Genomic DNA, 14,761 nt, shown 5'->3' with positions numbered 1-14,761 from the left:
ATCACCAGATGGATGGAGTCTGCCCACAAGATCTCAGGGCTGACTGAAAATTCTCTAGATGGAAATTCGTGGTTTCAGAAAGGCCATAATGTGTGTCTCTGAGACACATTTTTTTAAGATAAAGAGGAGAGAAATCCCAGTAACTGTCTCCCGTCCGCTATGGGTTAATTTTGAGTGTGACCTTCGGTGGGGCGAAGGATCTTTCTGTATCACACCAAACACCCCTAGCCTCTGAAATGCTGATTCCTAACAACCTCAGCTTGAAGGGCAGCCTAAGTTTACTGACGTGTATTATTATCTGCTGGCTCCTCCTGTAACTTTTTCATTGCTAGACAAATATTACATCTCAGCTTTCACCTCAATTCAGTTAATATTTGCAACCTTCACCTCAATCCAAAATGTAAAATGAATACAATTTTACCAAAGCTAGTAAAAAATGTATGTCTCATATTTACCTGTCATTGTAAATGCAAGGTACTTACAAGGCAACTGGTCTGTAACAAATTTGATTAAAAGCTGCCTTAAAAAGTCTATCTTTCACAGTCTCCTGTTTCTCACACGTAATTGTCTTCTTCTCAGGTAAATTTCCACTTGTCTTTTATTCTAACTTTTTTTTTTTTGGGTCTTTTTGCCTATTCTAAGGCCACACCTGCAACATGTGGAGGTTCCCAGACTGAGGGTCAAATCGGAGCTGTAGCTGCCGGCCTACGCCACAGCCACAGCAATGCCAGGTCTGAGTCATATCTGTGATCCACACCACAGCTCATGGCAATGCCAGATCCTTAACCCACTGAGTGAGGCCAGGGATCAAACCCACAACCTCATGGTTCCTAGTCAGATTCGTAAACCACTGAGCCAAGATGGGAACTCCTATTCCAACATTTTTAAAGTAAAATATTTTAACATTTAGTTGGTATTAGATAAATTTTATATTTTCGGCAGTAATTTCACCCTTTATAGTCCATGGTAGTAAGGTCAAAACATTAATAAAAGTGTTGCCTCCTCTTCACTCCCCTTGTTTTTTTTTTTTTTTAGGGCCACACCTGCAGCATATGGAGGTTCCCAGGCTAGGGGTGGAATCGGAGCTGTAGCCGCTGGCCTACACCACAGCAATGCCAGATCTGAGCTGTATCTGTGACCTACACCACAGCTCACGGCAATGCCAGATCCTTAACCCACTGAGGGAAGCCAGGGATTGAACCTGCATCCTCATGGATGCTAGTCAGATTCATTTCTACTGAGCCAAGACAGGAATTCCCATTCCCCTTACTTTTTTCTATTTCTCTATATATTCAGAGAGAATATGACAAATATTCTGAAAAACAATTTGGAGAAGGTTTTGTACCTTCTTCAAATCTCTTCTATTAATTATATGCTATAAGAAGAAAATCAGAATGAAAATGACAGTCGATATGGAAATTTATTCATTATTTATTTATTTACTTATTGTTTTTCTAGGGCCTCACCTGGGGCATATGGAAGTTCCCAGACTAGGGGTCAAATAGGAGCTGAGGCACCAGCTTATGTCACAGCCACAGCAACACCAGATCCGAGCTGAAGCTGTGACTTACAGTGACCTCCCAGCAACAGTGGATCCTTAGCCTACTGAGCAGGGCCAGAGATGAAACCCATGTCCTCATGGATACTAGTTGGGCTCATTACCACTGAGCCACAATAGGAACTCCCAATATGGATACTGAAAAGCTAAAATTTATTACAGATATTTTATTAGCTCAGTAGAAGAAAATAATACCTAAACTCAGCTTTTGAAAAACAAGAAAGGAGATGTTAAAATATAATAATAGTTCTTTAAATGCCAACTTAAAGAACTATTATTATAATGTATTTTATAATTTATATGCTTTAAATGTTAAGCATTTTGTGAAATGATGTACTTTATCTTTTCAAATCATGTACCACCAACACGATATAAAATATTTGTCTCTGTTTTAGTGATGAAAAAATTGTGGTTTTAAAAGATGATGCAATTTGGTCAGGATCTCACAATGGAATTTAAACCAAGGGTTTTCTGAAGTCCCTCATAACTAATATTTCTGATTTTAAAACCAGGGAGAGAAGTTTGTATCTGTTTAGAAAGCATAATCAACAGTACAATCACCAGTACAACTGAATGTTTGTCGATGTTCCATAAGACACCAGGCAAAAGCATACAAAAGTACAAGGTGGTACCTCATAGTAATTTTGATTTGCATTTCTCTAATAATCAGTGATGGTGAGCATTTTTTCATGTGCTTGTTGGCCATCTGTATATCTTCTTTGGAGAAATGTCTATTCAGATCTTTTGCCCATTTTTCAATTGGGTTGTTGGTTTTTTGCTGTTAAGTTGGTTGTATGATTTAGATATTAAGCCATTTTCTCCCATTCTGTAGGTTGTCTTTTTTTTTTTTTTTTTAATGGATTCATTTGCTATGCAAAATCTTGTCAGTTTGATTAGGTCCCATTGGTTTATTTTTGCTTTTATTTCTGTTGCCTTAGGAGACTAATCTAAGAAAACATTTGTATGGTTGATGTCAGAGAATGTTTTGCCTATGTTCTCCTCTGGGAGTTTGATGGTGTCTTGTCTTACGTTTAAGTCTTTAAGCCATTTTGAGTTTATTTTTGTGCATGGTGTGAGGGTGTGTTCCAGTTTCACTGATTTACACCGTGGCTGTCCAGGTTTCCCAGCACCACCTGCTGACAAGATTGTCTTTTTCCCATCTTATATTCTTGCCTCCTTTGTCAAAGATTAATTGATTATAAGTGTCAGAATGGCCATCATTAACAAGTCAACAAATAACAAATGCTGGAGAGAGTGTGGAGAAAAGGGAATCCTCTTACACTGTTGGTGGGAATGTAAATTGGTACAACCACTATGGAAAACAGTACGGTGGTACCTTAGAAAACTATACATAGAACTATCATATGACCCAGCAATCCCACTCTTGGGCATATATACAGACAAAACTTTCACTGAAAAAGATACATGCACCTGTATGTTCACTGTTCATTGCAGCACTATTCACAATAGCCAAGACATGGAAACAACCTAAATGTCCATCAACAGATGAATGGACTAAGGAGACAGAGTATATATGCACAATGGAATACTGCTCAGCCACAAAAAGAACAAAATAATACCATTTGCAGCAACATGGATGGAACTAGAGCCTCTCATATTAAGTGAAGTCAGAAAGAAAAAGGCAAATACCATATGATATCATTTATATCTGGAATCTAATATGCAGCACAAAAGAACCTTTCCTCAGGGAAAAAAATCTCATGGACTTGGAGAACAGACTTGTGGTTGCCAAGAGGGAGGGGGAGGATGTGGGATGGACTTGGAGTCTGGGGTTAATAGATGCAAACTATTGCATTTGGGGTGGATAAGCAATGATCCTGCTGTATAGCACAGGGAACTATATACAGTCACTTGTAATGGAACATGATGGAGGATAATGTGAGAAGAAGAATACATATATATGACTGGGTCACTTTGCTGTACAGTAGAAATTGACAGAACATTATAAATCAACTATAATGGAAAAAATAAAAAATAAAAATCCAACAACAACAAAAAAGTACAAGGTGCCTTTACAGAGTGGAATCTAGATCATCTGCACCTATGCCCCTTCCCTAGAACAGCAGCAGAGAGCTGGAATCCCACCCACAGCCAGGGTGGACAGGCTACTGCCAAGAGGACAGCCAAATAATGTTTTGTAAATGTGACCTTAAAATAATATTCCAATTGCATTAAAACAGATCAGCCCTATTGTTATCAAACTTTCATTCTGAAAGTGTTTTCACCAATATTCCCTCCAGTCTGGCAGATATAAACTGCTTTTGAAAACAGATAAGAGCAATATATACATATGTAAAATCCATGCAGAAAGGTCTCTCATTCCATGTAAAATTGTGTAATTCATTCTAGAAGGCATAATTCAACTGGAAAGGTAGCCAAGAGGAATAAAAGACAGAGTTCAATGTAAAATATTTGACATTCGTTGCCTCCACAAATACATTGTAACAGTGCAAACTAAACTACTCATTTCAAGGGGAGGTATAAAGGACACAGCATCCAGCAAACACTGTCACAAAGGATGAGCCCAAAACAGATGTGGGAAAAATAAACAGCCTTGCTGCTTCAGAATTTATAAAACAATCCACAAAGAGCAAACAGGCCTTCTCACCATCGTTCAACTCCCAAAGCCCATAAAAAACATTGCATGAGAAACCGTCTCGGATAGAGTCACTGTTCTGCTGAACGTCTAACAGTGTACTGGCATTAAAGCCTTATAAGACCAGAGTCAGTAAATGTAATTTGAAATAGTTCAAATCACTTATAAACAGGCAAGAATAATTTGACCTTTAATGGATGTCACAGATAAGGGGATACACACTTGATCACCTAAGTCCATGATTTATCTCATGCAAGGTACATACTGAGCTTCTTTACTGAGTTTGATATGTTCTTTAAAGACTCTTTTCTCAACAAAATAACCACTGTGATTTTAAACTTGGGTGCAAAGATGCCAGAGCACAATTCTTTTGAGATGAGCTGGCATTCTTTTCCAAGGAGATTAGCACTGTTAGCTTGCCTTCACTTTAAGAAAAAGGATGTGTTATGTGTTGCCTGTAAACTCGCAGGGTAAGTCAGAAGAGGGATTCTCTATATCCTCAATGAACAGGGGATAAGAGGAGCCTCCCTCAGACCTGTTCCACAGCATATTCTCTACTTGAACTCATATGTAGCCATCTACAATAAAAATTCTAGAGCACCCTAGTTCCTAAGGCTCACACTGGCTGTCACACGCGAATGCAGCAAGTCAGGAGAACTAGCGCTGCACCATCTTCAAAAAATACATGTGCCTTTTGGATATCCTTTCAGGACAGAGTGGTGTGTGGTCAAATTTAGGCTTAATTGTAAAGACGTTTCTAAATTAAAACGAGAATTGTCTTTATATCTACTTGACACACACTTTAAAATAGCTATGTGAATAAGGTGTTGCACAGCTTCATTAGAATAATATTTTCAGGATTCTTTTTTCAAGCAAAAATGAATATCCAGTGACAAAGTTAATAGGAAAAAATGCACTCTGAAATCCAAAGACACCAAAATTGAGAGTGTGTAAAGCAGTACTGCTGTAAAAGAACGCCTTTACACTTCATTGGTAGGGGGGAAAAAGCAGTCCAAGCCCTCGCCTTTATCACTTCTGCAATGTTCTTATTGTAAGAGTATAAGATGAGTGTGAAGTTAATGGAAAACCTAATGTCCAAGGTTTTCACGGTATGCTATAGGCTCTCATTAATGTAACCTAGGCATACATGCATTTTATTTTGCATTAGGAGAATTTCATTGCATTTAAAACAAAATGCCCTGACAAGTTTTTGGACAACCTTAAAAAAATTTAAAAATGTTCTCATACTCTTGTATTGGGTGTTATCAAGCAATTTCCAAGAACAGATGATTTTCAGTAGTGAAGTACCGAAGCAGCCTGGGTCTCTTTAAAAGGCCATAAAATTGATCTTTAAGGACTGCAGCTTAATCTCATAAGTGAACAACAGACCTCTACCCAGCACACCAAATTTCTGGGTCCCAATGTGTTTTTTTAAACCTTCTAACATGTTATGCACTAGCCAAGATAATCCTGAGTTAATAATTTTGCATAGACTTTTTTGAAGACATACACAGGTACCTTCCAAGAACTATAAAGATGTTTAATTCTTAAATGTTCCAATTCTTCCCCCCCCCTTTTTTTTTGCTTTTTAGGGCCGCACCCGTGGCATATGGAGGGTGCCAAGGGTCCAATAGGGTGCTAAGGGTCCAATAGGCACTGTAGCCACTGGCCTACACCATAGCCACAGCAACACCAGATCCAAGGCACGTCTGAGACCTACACCACAGCTCATGGCAACACCGGATCCTTAACCCACTGAGTGAGGCCAGGGATCCAAGCCACAACCTCATGGTTCCTAGTCGGATTCATTTCTGCTGCGCCACAATGGGAACTTCTAAATGTTCCAATTCTTTACTAAAGTTTACTTGTAGTTTGTTTTTCCTTAATTTCCACTGAATATCCAGTCACTTAACTACATTAGATTTCATTTGAACATTAGATTAAACAATATGAGACCTGTTAATACAATCTATATGAGGCACATTCTCAAAGCTTGTTTCTCATCCCAGACAAGCAGGAACTACTGGCAACACGAAGCATCCATGGGGATCTGCCACTGCACATGTTAGGTCTGGCAGTGTAATGGCAAACTGTCATAACAGGAAGTTCTGTGTGCTCAGAGTGTGCAGGCATGACTAAAACATATTCCTTTTATAATGATCCATAACCACATTCTGATCATCACATCATCTGATGTTGTTTTCCAACCAATACATAGAAGAGAATGAGGGAAAAGGGAGGCAGTGAGAAAGGAAAAGAAGGGAAGGGCAAAAGGGTGGGAGAGAGGATTTTTTTTTTTTTTTTGGCTTTTTAGGGCTGCACTAAAAAGCATAAGGAGGCTCCAGGCTAGAGGTGGAGTCTACAGCTACAGCTGCCGGCCTACACCACAGCCACAGCAATGCCAGATCCTTAACCTACTGAGCGAGGCCAGGGATCGAACCCACATGCTCATGGTTACTAGTTGGGTTTGTTACTGCTGAGCCACAACAGGAACTCCAAGAGAGGATTTTAATATCCAACTACTTCTTTACATTTTGACATGTATTTCATCAATTCTTTGAAGTGGAAAAACTGTTTCTTTTGTAGCTATAATGCTCTGATTTACTAATAATGATTTTCTCACCCTATGCTAAAATTAAATTCAACCTAATAACATGACCCTGTTTCTTAGAGATTAAAAGTTGTATTTCTAAAAGGCACAGATCTTATCTTTTGTTTTCAGATGTCTTCTTTCTCTAGATCAAGTAAAGACACTATCAACATAAAATAAAAAGAGGAGTTCCCATTGTGGCACAGTGGTAATGCACCTGACTAGTATCCATGAGGACGCCAGTTCAATCCCTGCCCTCGCCCAGTGGGTTAAGGATCCAGCATTGCCAGGAGCTGCAGTGGAGGTGGCAGACATGGCTGGAAACTGGCATTGCTGTAGCTTAGGCCTGCAGCTGTAGCTCCAATTCAACCCCTAGCCTGGGAACCTCCATATGCCCAGGGTACAGCCCTAAAAAAAAAAAAAAGAAACCAAAGAAAGTAAAGTAAAGAAAAAGAAAAAAACTATAATTTTGAAATGGTCACAATATCACTTGGAATTATTTTGATTTTATCATTTTAAAATGAAAAAAAAAAAACCCTAAGAACCATAAATTGCACAGGAATAAAGTTAATGTTTTTATTTTGTGTTCTTCATACAAGGAATGAAAATGAAGTTGTTATAATAACTTTTGTTAACTGTCATTTACAACATTAACCTGCATATATACACCTTTTCATAATTTGGAGTTTGAATTTAAAATTCACATCTAAATTGTTAAAAAGCATGTAAGCACACACAAGACGGAATTATTTAAAAGTTAATTCATTGATTACTTCATGTTTCTTACAGTCGCCTGTAGCTTTTTGGAAAAAAAAAAAGGCAATTTGTGTGATGTTAACGACATCACCTACTGCAGTAAGCATATATACCATAATACTATTATTACAAAGGCCACGGCAATTCGATTACAGAACCTTCTGGGAAGCTTTTTTTAATTTTTATTTTTCAATTAATATAATGAACAAAATTTAAAATAGTTTGTTCCAGAATAACTTGAACACATTCTTAAGCAAAACTGCTGGCCATTTAATGTATTTAAAAAAAAATAAATATTTGAAAAGTGTATCTGCAATGTTCCTAAGAAATGGTTTTGAATTCCAGAGTCCCAAGGAGATGAATTGGCTGTCAGATAACAATGTGCTTCCATCAGATGGCCTTGGCAGTTGTAAACAAAAGGAATTTTCTCAGCTTTTCCTCACAAATATGAAATATTTGCTCCCAGCCAACAGCTGGGGTGATTTAAAGAGGTCCTGCATATATATTAGTTTTCACTGAAAATTTACAAATCCTTCTCCCACTCTGAAACATCTGACTGCATCTTAGTAGAATAGAAAAGTTGTGCTGAGATGAAGTGGCATTCCTAGGGGAAGCAAAAGTCAAAAAACAGTACCTACTTGCAACTTGAATCCCTTGGAGATCATAAGGCATCTGATTAATAATCTTTAGAAAAGTTAATTTATTCAATAAGAAAGTTAAAGAGATAATCCAAAGTAGTTTGAAAAATTAAAAGTGTTTTGTCTCAGTCATTCTTAAAATATTTAAAACTACCATATAAACAAAATAGAGAATTCATGAAAAGCTGCTAAGATTCCTTCAATGACAAATTGAAATCATTTAAGAAAAAATAGACATATATACACGTCTCACATGGAAACATGTATATATGTGAATACTAAACACACACATACATGTGAAGAACTAAAAGTTATTCATGGGAAAACTACTAATGTTTAATGATAACTTTAAATTATCTATCCATCTTTCCAAACATTTAAATTAAATTCATACTTAGTTTTTTAATGGATAACTTAAAAATACTTTTGCCAAATACTCATCAGAAATTAGCTATTCATGAAAGATATTAAAGAATAAATACTTTCCGGGTATTTTTATATATTAAGAGATAGGTCATGAACTTGTGAACTTTGTTATGAACTTAACCAAATATTTTTATCCCCTTCCCAAAACTAGCTCTAAGCAGTGGTTTTAAATTTATTTTGCATTCCACAATGATATTCCCTATATTGTAATATTAATCACGGATACAATTTTACAGCAAAATAAATTGATATTTGTGTGTTTAATTTTACTCGAGGTTGTAAAAATGTAACCTATATTTACAAATATCTTAGAAGTTGACAAGGCATTTTTGCACTTATAGTTACACAGAATTAACTTTTGCCCTTGGGCCCAGTGAATCTGAGTATGTGCTATGCCTAAAATGAACTTCATATTTCACTATTTTAAATAAAATTTTTATTTTTACCTAGAGTGCCTCTTAAAGTAGGCATGGAAACTTATTAAAATAATTGTTGCTACTTTTAATAGAGCTATTATTTGCCCTTAAAAATACAAAGCTACTAAACTTAAATTATCAAGACATATGAGTCATGGAATTCACATTTCAAAATTACAAAGTGTGCATTTTATCCTAATTACTTCAGACAGAAATTTTGTCTTTTGTAGATATACACTGTAGACATGAAATAATAATGCCCTCAAGAAATATATATCAATTCATAAGATTCTGTGTATGCAAAAATAAAAATATATTTTAAATTCTGAAGTCCACATTTGATCTTCTTGGAAAAAAAGAATCAATGTTAAGTTGAGATGCTTTGATAACATAATTCTTACTTCCATTTCTACTAATCTTTAGATTTTTTTACCAGCAAAAAATATTTAAAAAGTTACCATAAAATAACAAAATAAAACTATGAAGAGCAATTATCAACAATGTTCACAAGTGTTAAATATCAGAAAGCAAATCTATCACTAAGAATTTTAAATATTTCTTCAAATGTCACTGATGATACACACAGCAACAGGATGGAAGCTACAACACCCATTAGCAAAAGTTTTCCATAATGCACCATAAATGCAAATAAAATTACCACCTTTTTTCCTACATAAGCAAATAAAACAAACTAGGTGAACAATAAGAAAAATATGTACATCACTAAAGTACCAAAGCAATGCTTCTCAAGGAAGTAAATGTCTAGGAAAGTTAAAGTCTGTATTTTTCAACTTTATTACAAGTTAATCCTATTTATGCAAAAACTCTACAGTTTCTAATTGTAAATTAGTCTGAAAATCACTTATTCAGCCTCTTGTTTCTGTAATCTTACAAAAACTAAGACATGAAATTGAAGAGATAATCCTTGAAATTCGAGTATTTTTTAAAAATAGTTATGTCATCATAAGTTTGGAACTGAAAATACTTACAGTCTCTCCAGTTCTTTGAGATCCTGGAACGCTCCTCTTTCAATGGTGCTGATCTTATTCTCCATAAGCTGACTGAAATGCAAAGTATAACAGGAGTCTTAATGTTACCATTCAGCACCTGAAAAAATTTCAGTTCAGCAACCGAAAGCTTGACCTGTTTATAAAGTTAAATATTGCTCTGGTGTGAGATATCAAATCTAATGAGGATATATTTGAGAAAAATCAGGGAGGGAAAATAGCATCTACATCCCAAAACTTCCATGGAAAATACTAATTCGGTTTCTCACAAAATTTAGACGAAATCCTGAACCTTCAACTACAGTATATATTCTGCAGAGCAATCCATGACACTACAGTTGTGATGGCTGCTTTTCCACTGAGTTCTTAACTGCAAGAATCAATACACAATAATTCCTCCTACATATACTTCAATTCCCTGATGGATAAATGTCAGAATTTAGAAGAACTGATAAAGGCCAAAAAGTGTTTTTTAAAAATGAACAGTGAACACACAATGATCAAAAGTATAAGTTTACTATGACGTAAATTTTTACAAATCTGTAGGTAAAAACAATTTTACATTACATTGAATCTTAAATGATGGTTCACTCATAACTAACTGAAAGCATTAATTAAAGATGTAATCACAGTGCAACAACTTTGTAAAAGGTAAGATATAAAACACAAAAAACAATCCAAAATATGACCAACATATTTTTATAGAGAAACATTTTCACCAAAAACTCTGTGAAAACCTGGATTAACTGATTTTAATGTTAGAAATTACATTTAAATGTTCTCTGCTAGAAAAGTCTGAACCTTTTTATATTAGTAATAATTAAATGCAGGCCCACTTAGATTCTTCCTCGTTAATCTGAAATCCTAAAAGTATAACAAATGTCCCACATTACTCATATTGTGAAAGCAATTATGCTACATTTTTATATGCATAAGGCATTTAGGGTATAGCTAACATCTGAGGTCATTTCCATAACACTGTCTCCATGGCCTGCATCCACCCTAAAAATAAAAGCCTAGGGTTTTAAAAAAAAATTGTAGTACTGATAAATGAAAAAGAATAGAAACCAAGACCTTTTAAATTTTTATGTTTGTCATTGTGACAGTTTTCAACAAGGACATCAATAACAATTCAAAATACGCAACCTTAAAAAACAAAAGAAAATTCTCCAAAACACAGAACATACTTACAGAACTCTGAGGTGTCGAAGACCAGCAAAATCTGTCTTGGTAATCCGTGTGATGTTATTTCCATTCAAATCCCTAGGAGAAAATAAATAAGAATATGAAAGTTCCATTTAATTTCTATCAATGCCTGGTTAAACAAACAAACAAAAAAAAAGTAAGCTAAATAAGATCTTTGAGATAAAAGATCAGTTCCAATTACTAAAGTAGTTTACAAAGTAAAAGAAAAAGAGAGAGAAGGAAGGAGTCTTTCAGAGAAAAAATTTTAAATGATCCTTAACAAGCTTACATAGGCCATGCTTGCTGGCATATGACAAGAAAATGAAGTGATTATGTTATCAAGAAAAGTTCTCTTGTGTGTATGGGAGTGTGTCCAATTTTTTGTTTTTCTAAGGATGTGCATATTAATTTCACAGGTATTTAGCTATTTACTATTCTTGTTTGGCATATTCCCAAAAAGTTAACCTTCAGGAAGTTAAATGCACAATTTTCTAATACTATTCAGGAAGAAATTTTAAAATTCAGAACCCTATCCTTAGGTGGCACGGTGGCTAAACTTCCTAAAGCAAAGAATAAAGTTAGAGTGCCATCAAAAGAACTGCACTTCAAAGACTTGTATTTATAGGCATTTATCTTCCAACAATTGTATGTTTGTATGAAAACTAAACTTTTTATTTGCAGCTCAGGGACCCCCCACCCCACCCCTCGCCGAGACTGTAAAGTGAAAATTACTAGCTGAGGCAATAAGGGAGAGAGCATTCAGGCCCTGACATTTTTGTTCAGATTTCAGCACCACGTTTCTTTCACTACCCCCTTTTCTGGCATCTCAGGTCAAGATCTAAACTTGCCCTGGTTCCAATCATTTCAAGTAAAACCAGGTTTTACAGCGGTTTAAATGTTCTCCTTCACGGAAGTAAACCTTACCTTGACTTTAAAACATCATGTTTCAAATCCGTATTTAATGTGTTTATGTTGTCCATGATAGAATTTTATAGAGCCAACACTAAGTAAACTCTTTTCTGATAACTCTTTATAGATCCTTCATAAGGATAATTTTTTTCAAGTACCTAAAATTCACTTGATATCCCCCTGAATGCATTCATTCCCTTTTTGTTTAATAACACATTCTTGCGCTTAAACTTTAAGTTGTTCTGAAGAGCATGAAATGATAAGTGCTAAAACAGAATTCTGCATTGCTTCCTCCTCAACCCACTTTCCGTGCTGAGCAAAAAGCACCACAGAATTGTTCCGAAAGTGGCTGGGGTCTTTTTCTTCGGGGTACTTGACATAACACGAATCCCGTCCCCCCATCGCAGACAAACTCGGTAGATCACACTTTGACAAGACGCCCTTAACAGGGCCCCAAATTGCCCAGCGCTGCGGGCCTGGGAAAGAGGGAGCAGAAGGAGTAGCGGGGGGCGGTCCAGTGAGGCTCGGGATGGGGGAGCCATTTGCAAAGAAAGAGGATGGCTCAACTCAGGCCTTTAGACTGAGGGCGAGGGCAATGGGTTGGATAAGAAGAGCGACTCCAAGCGCTGAGGGCCGCGCGGGTGGAGAGGTGCGAGTCCACCACGGCCTGCCACGCTCACACCCTGAGGGCGCAGAGGCTGGCGGGGCGCAGAGGCTGGCGGAGCGCAACCTGGGAGCGCTGGCCCCGGCTGCCTCGCCCCGCTGAACCCACGCGCGACGGCGAGCGGAGCGCGTCCCGGGCGCTCGGGCAGCGCGGGGTGGCGGCCTCCGCGTTCACAAAGAGAACGGCCTCCATGCTCCACTTCCCTGAACTCGGGAAGCGCCCCAAGGAGCGCGTGGGCCGTCAACCCCGAGTCTGCGATTACTTCTTCATTAGAGACTCGTAGAGACAGGGAGGCGGGGATATCTGCGGGCAGCAGAGCGCAAAGGGAGGAAGGAAGGGGAGCTGCTGCCACGAGAAGGGATGCAGAAACTGCCAGAAGGGTGGAAAGGGGGCACTGGGGCTCAGCAGGAAGGGCCGGGGAGGGGGCAGCGGAGGGCCGCGGGGTCACCAAAACGATCAGACCCGAGTTGGCTGGTTCCGGTTGGAGAGCGAGCCCTAACTTCGCCTAGTTGGTAAGATGCGGTCTTCCTCCAGAGTCTCCCTCTGGGCAGGTCCCTTGGGGCTCGCCGCCGCCTTCGCCTCCTCCCGGGGGAAGTGGGAGGCGGGGGGAGAGTCGTGGGGGTTTGAGCGCTGCCACCGAGGGAGCTGCGGCCGTCCCGGCGCATCTTCCCTTCTGCGGCCTGTAGAGGTGCCCCCGGGTGGGCTCTGCCGCCCCAGGACCCCTTCTCCTCTCCCTCCGTCCCCAGGAGGACAACACAAAGCCAAGGAGCTGAGGTTACTCTTTTTTGAATGCCACCTCCGGTAGCCCCCCTCTTCGCGCCACCCCGCGGTAACAAGAGCAGGGACTCAGCCTTGAACCGACCCGTGAGAGTTCCCAACCGCAAGGTGACTCCGTTTACAGAGTCCGAGGAACAAAGTCGTGTCTCCCTTGCCCTGGGCATCCGCGACTACTTGTCGCCCATCTACCCGCCTCCTCAACCTCAGAGAACTCGCCCGCAAAGGGCTGCGAGTGGCGGGTCTAGAGCGGGAGGAAGGGACCAAGCAGAGCTGCCAGCGGGCCCGCCCCTCCTTTGGGCAGTGGCCCCTCCCTGGGCAGCGCCCTCCCGGAGAGTTCAAACCCAGGATGCGCGTTCTGGAAAGCTAGTGAGGGCTACCCTTAGCACCCCTCCTACTGTGCCGATGACCCCTCCAATCTATAGGCTGAGCGACCGCGATGGTGGGGAGGAAGGGGGAGGAAGAACCCATACTCACAGTCTCTCCGTGTTGCGGGGGATATTCCTGGGCACACTGCGCAGCGCCAGCCCGTGACAGTCCACTGTGCTCCCGGAGCAGGAGCACTGCGCCGGACACGCCTGCGGCGTCACCTCCTTCAGGATCGCCAGCACTAACCCCAGCGACAGGGACAGCGTCTGCCAGCCGACGCCGCGCATCTTCCCCCGCCGCCTCCTAGCTCGTGGGCGCCGGGGGTTTCTTTTAGCTCGCTGCTCCTCTCAAACCGCGCTGCGCCTGAGGCCCAGTGCCTAGCGCGAGGCTAGCAATCCAGAGAGTCCGGATAATGTGCACAAAATAATACGAAAGTAATAGTAATTTTCAAAGCAGTAGAGCTGACACAGGTACGCGCCTCTCAGCTCCCCTCACCCTCCTCCAGCTCGGCAGGCGCTCCTTGGGCAACTTTAAGATCAATTGCCCTGGCCAAGGCTACCGGGAGACCCCAGAGGAGCGGGGGAGGAGATCACGCGTCGTCTATTCTCGCAGATATCAACTTGCCAGTAAAAGACCTGGGACTCCCAACAGCAGTGAAGATTCTGAAGATGCAGGGGCCGGTTGCGCGTGGAACAGGAGTACTTGGATTCCACGGACCCCCTCAGCAAATCCAATTCCAGTGGGGATGGTAGGAGACAGAGGAGGGAGGCTCAGTAGGAACGGTGGCCTTGATCGAAGTGGGCTCTCCAAAACTAGAAGGCGCAGGGGCCCCGCGGGGCTGCAGTGGAGCGC

The 14,761-nt window shown here is 39.9% G+C and overlaps 1 protein-coding gene across 1 annotated transcript in view; it reads right to left on the bottom strand.

The window, feature by feature from the left end:
• SLIT2 (slit guidance ligand 2) overlaps positions 1 to 14,537 on the bottom strand; it is a 382,101-nt gene extending 367,564 nt beyond the window's left edge. The window contains 3 exon segments of the mRNA XM_047797929.1: positions 9,991 to 10,062; positions 11,200 to 11,271; positions 14,018 to 14,537. Of these exon segments, the coding sequence (XP_047653885.1) occupies positions 9,991 to 10,062; positions 11,200 to 11,271; positions 14,018 to 14,196 (323 nt within the window). The 5' untranslated portion in view covers positions 14,197 to 14,537.
• Between the last annotated feature and the right edge of the window lie 224 nt (positions 14,538 to 14,761).

This window comes from Phacochoerus africanus, chromosome 10 (assembly GCF_016906955.1).
Source record: "Phacochoerus africanus isolate WHEZ1 chromosome 10, ROS_Pafr_v1, whole genome shotgun sequence".
In the NCBI taxonomy this organism is placed as follows: Eukaryota; Metazoa; Chordata; class Mammalia; order Artiodactyla; family Suidae; genus Phacochoerus; species Phacochoerus africanus.
The sequence above is the reverse complement of the archived record's forward strand: the minus strand, read 5'-3'. Positions and strand labels throughout refer to the sequence as shown.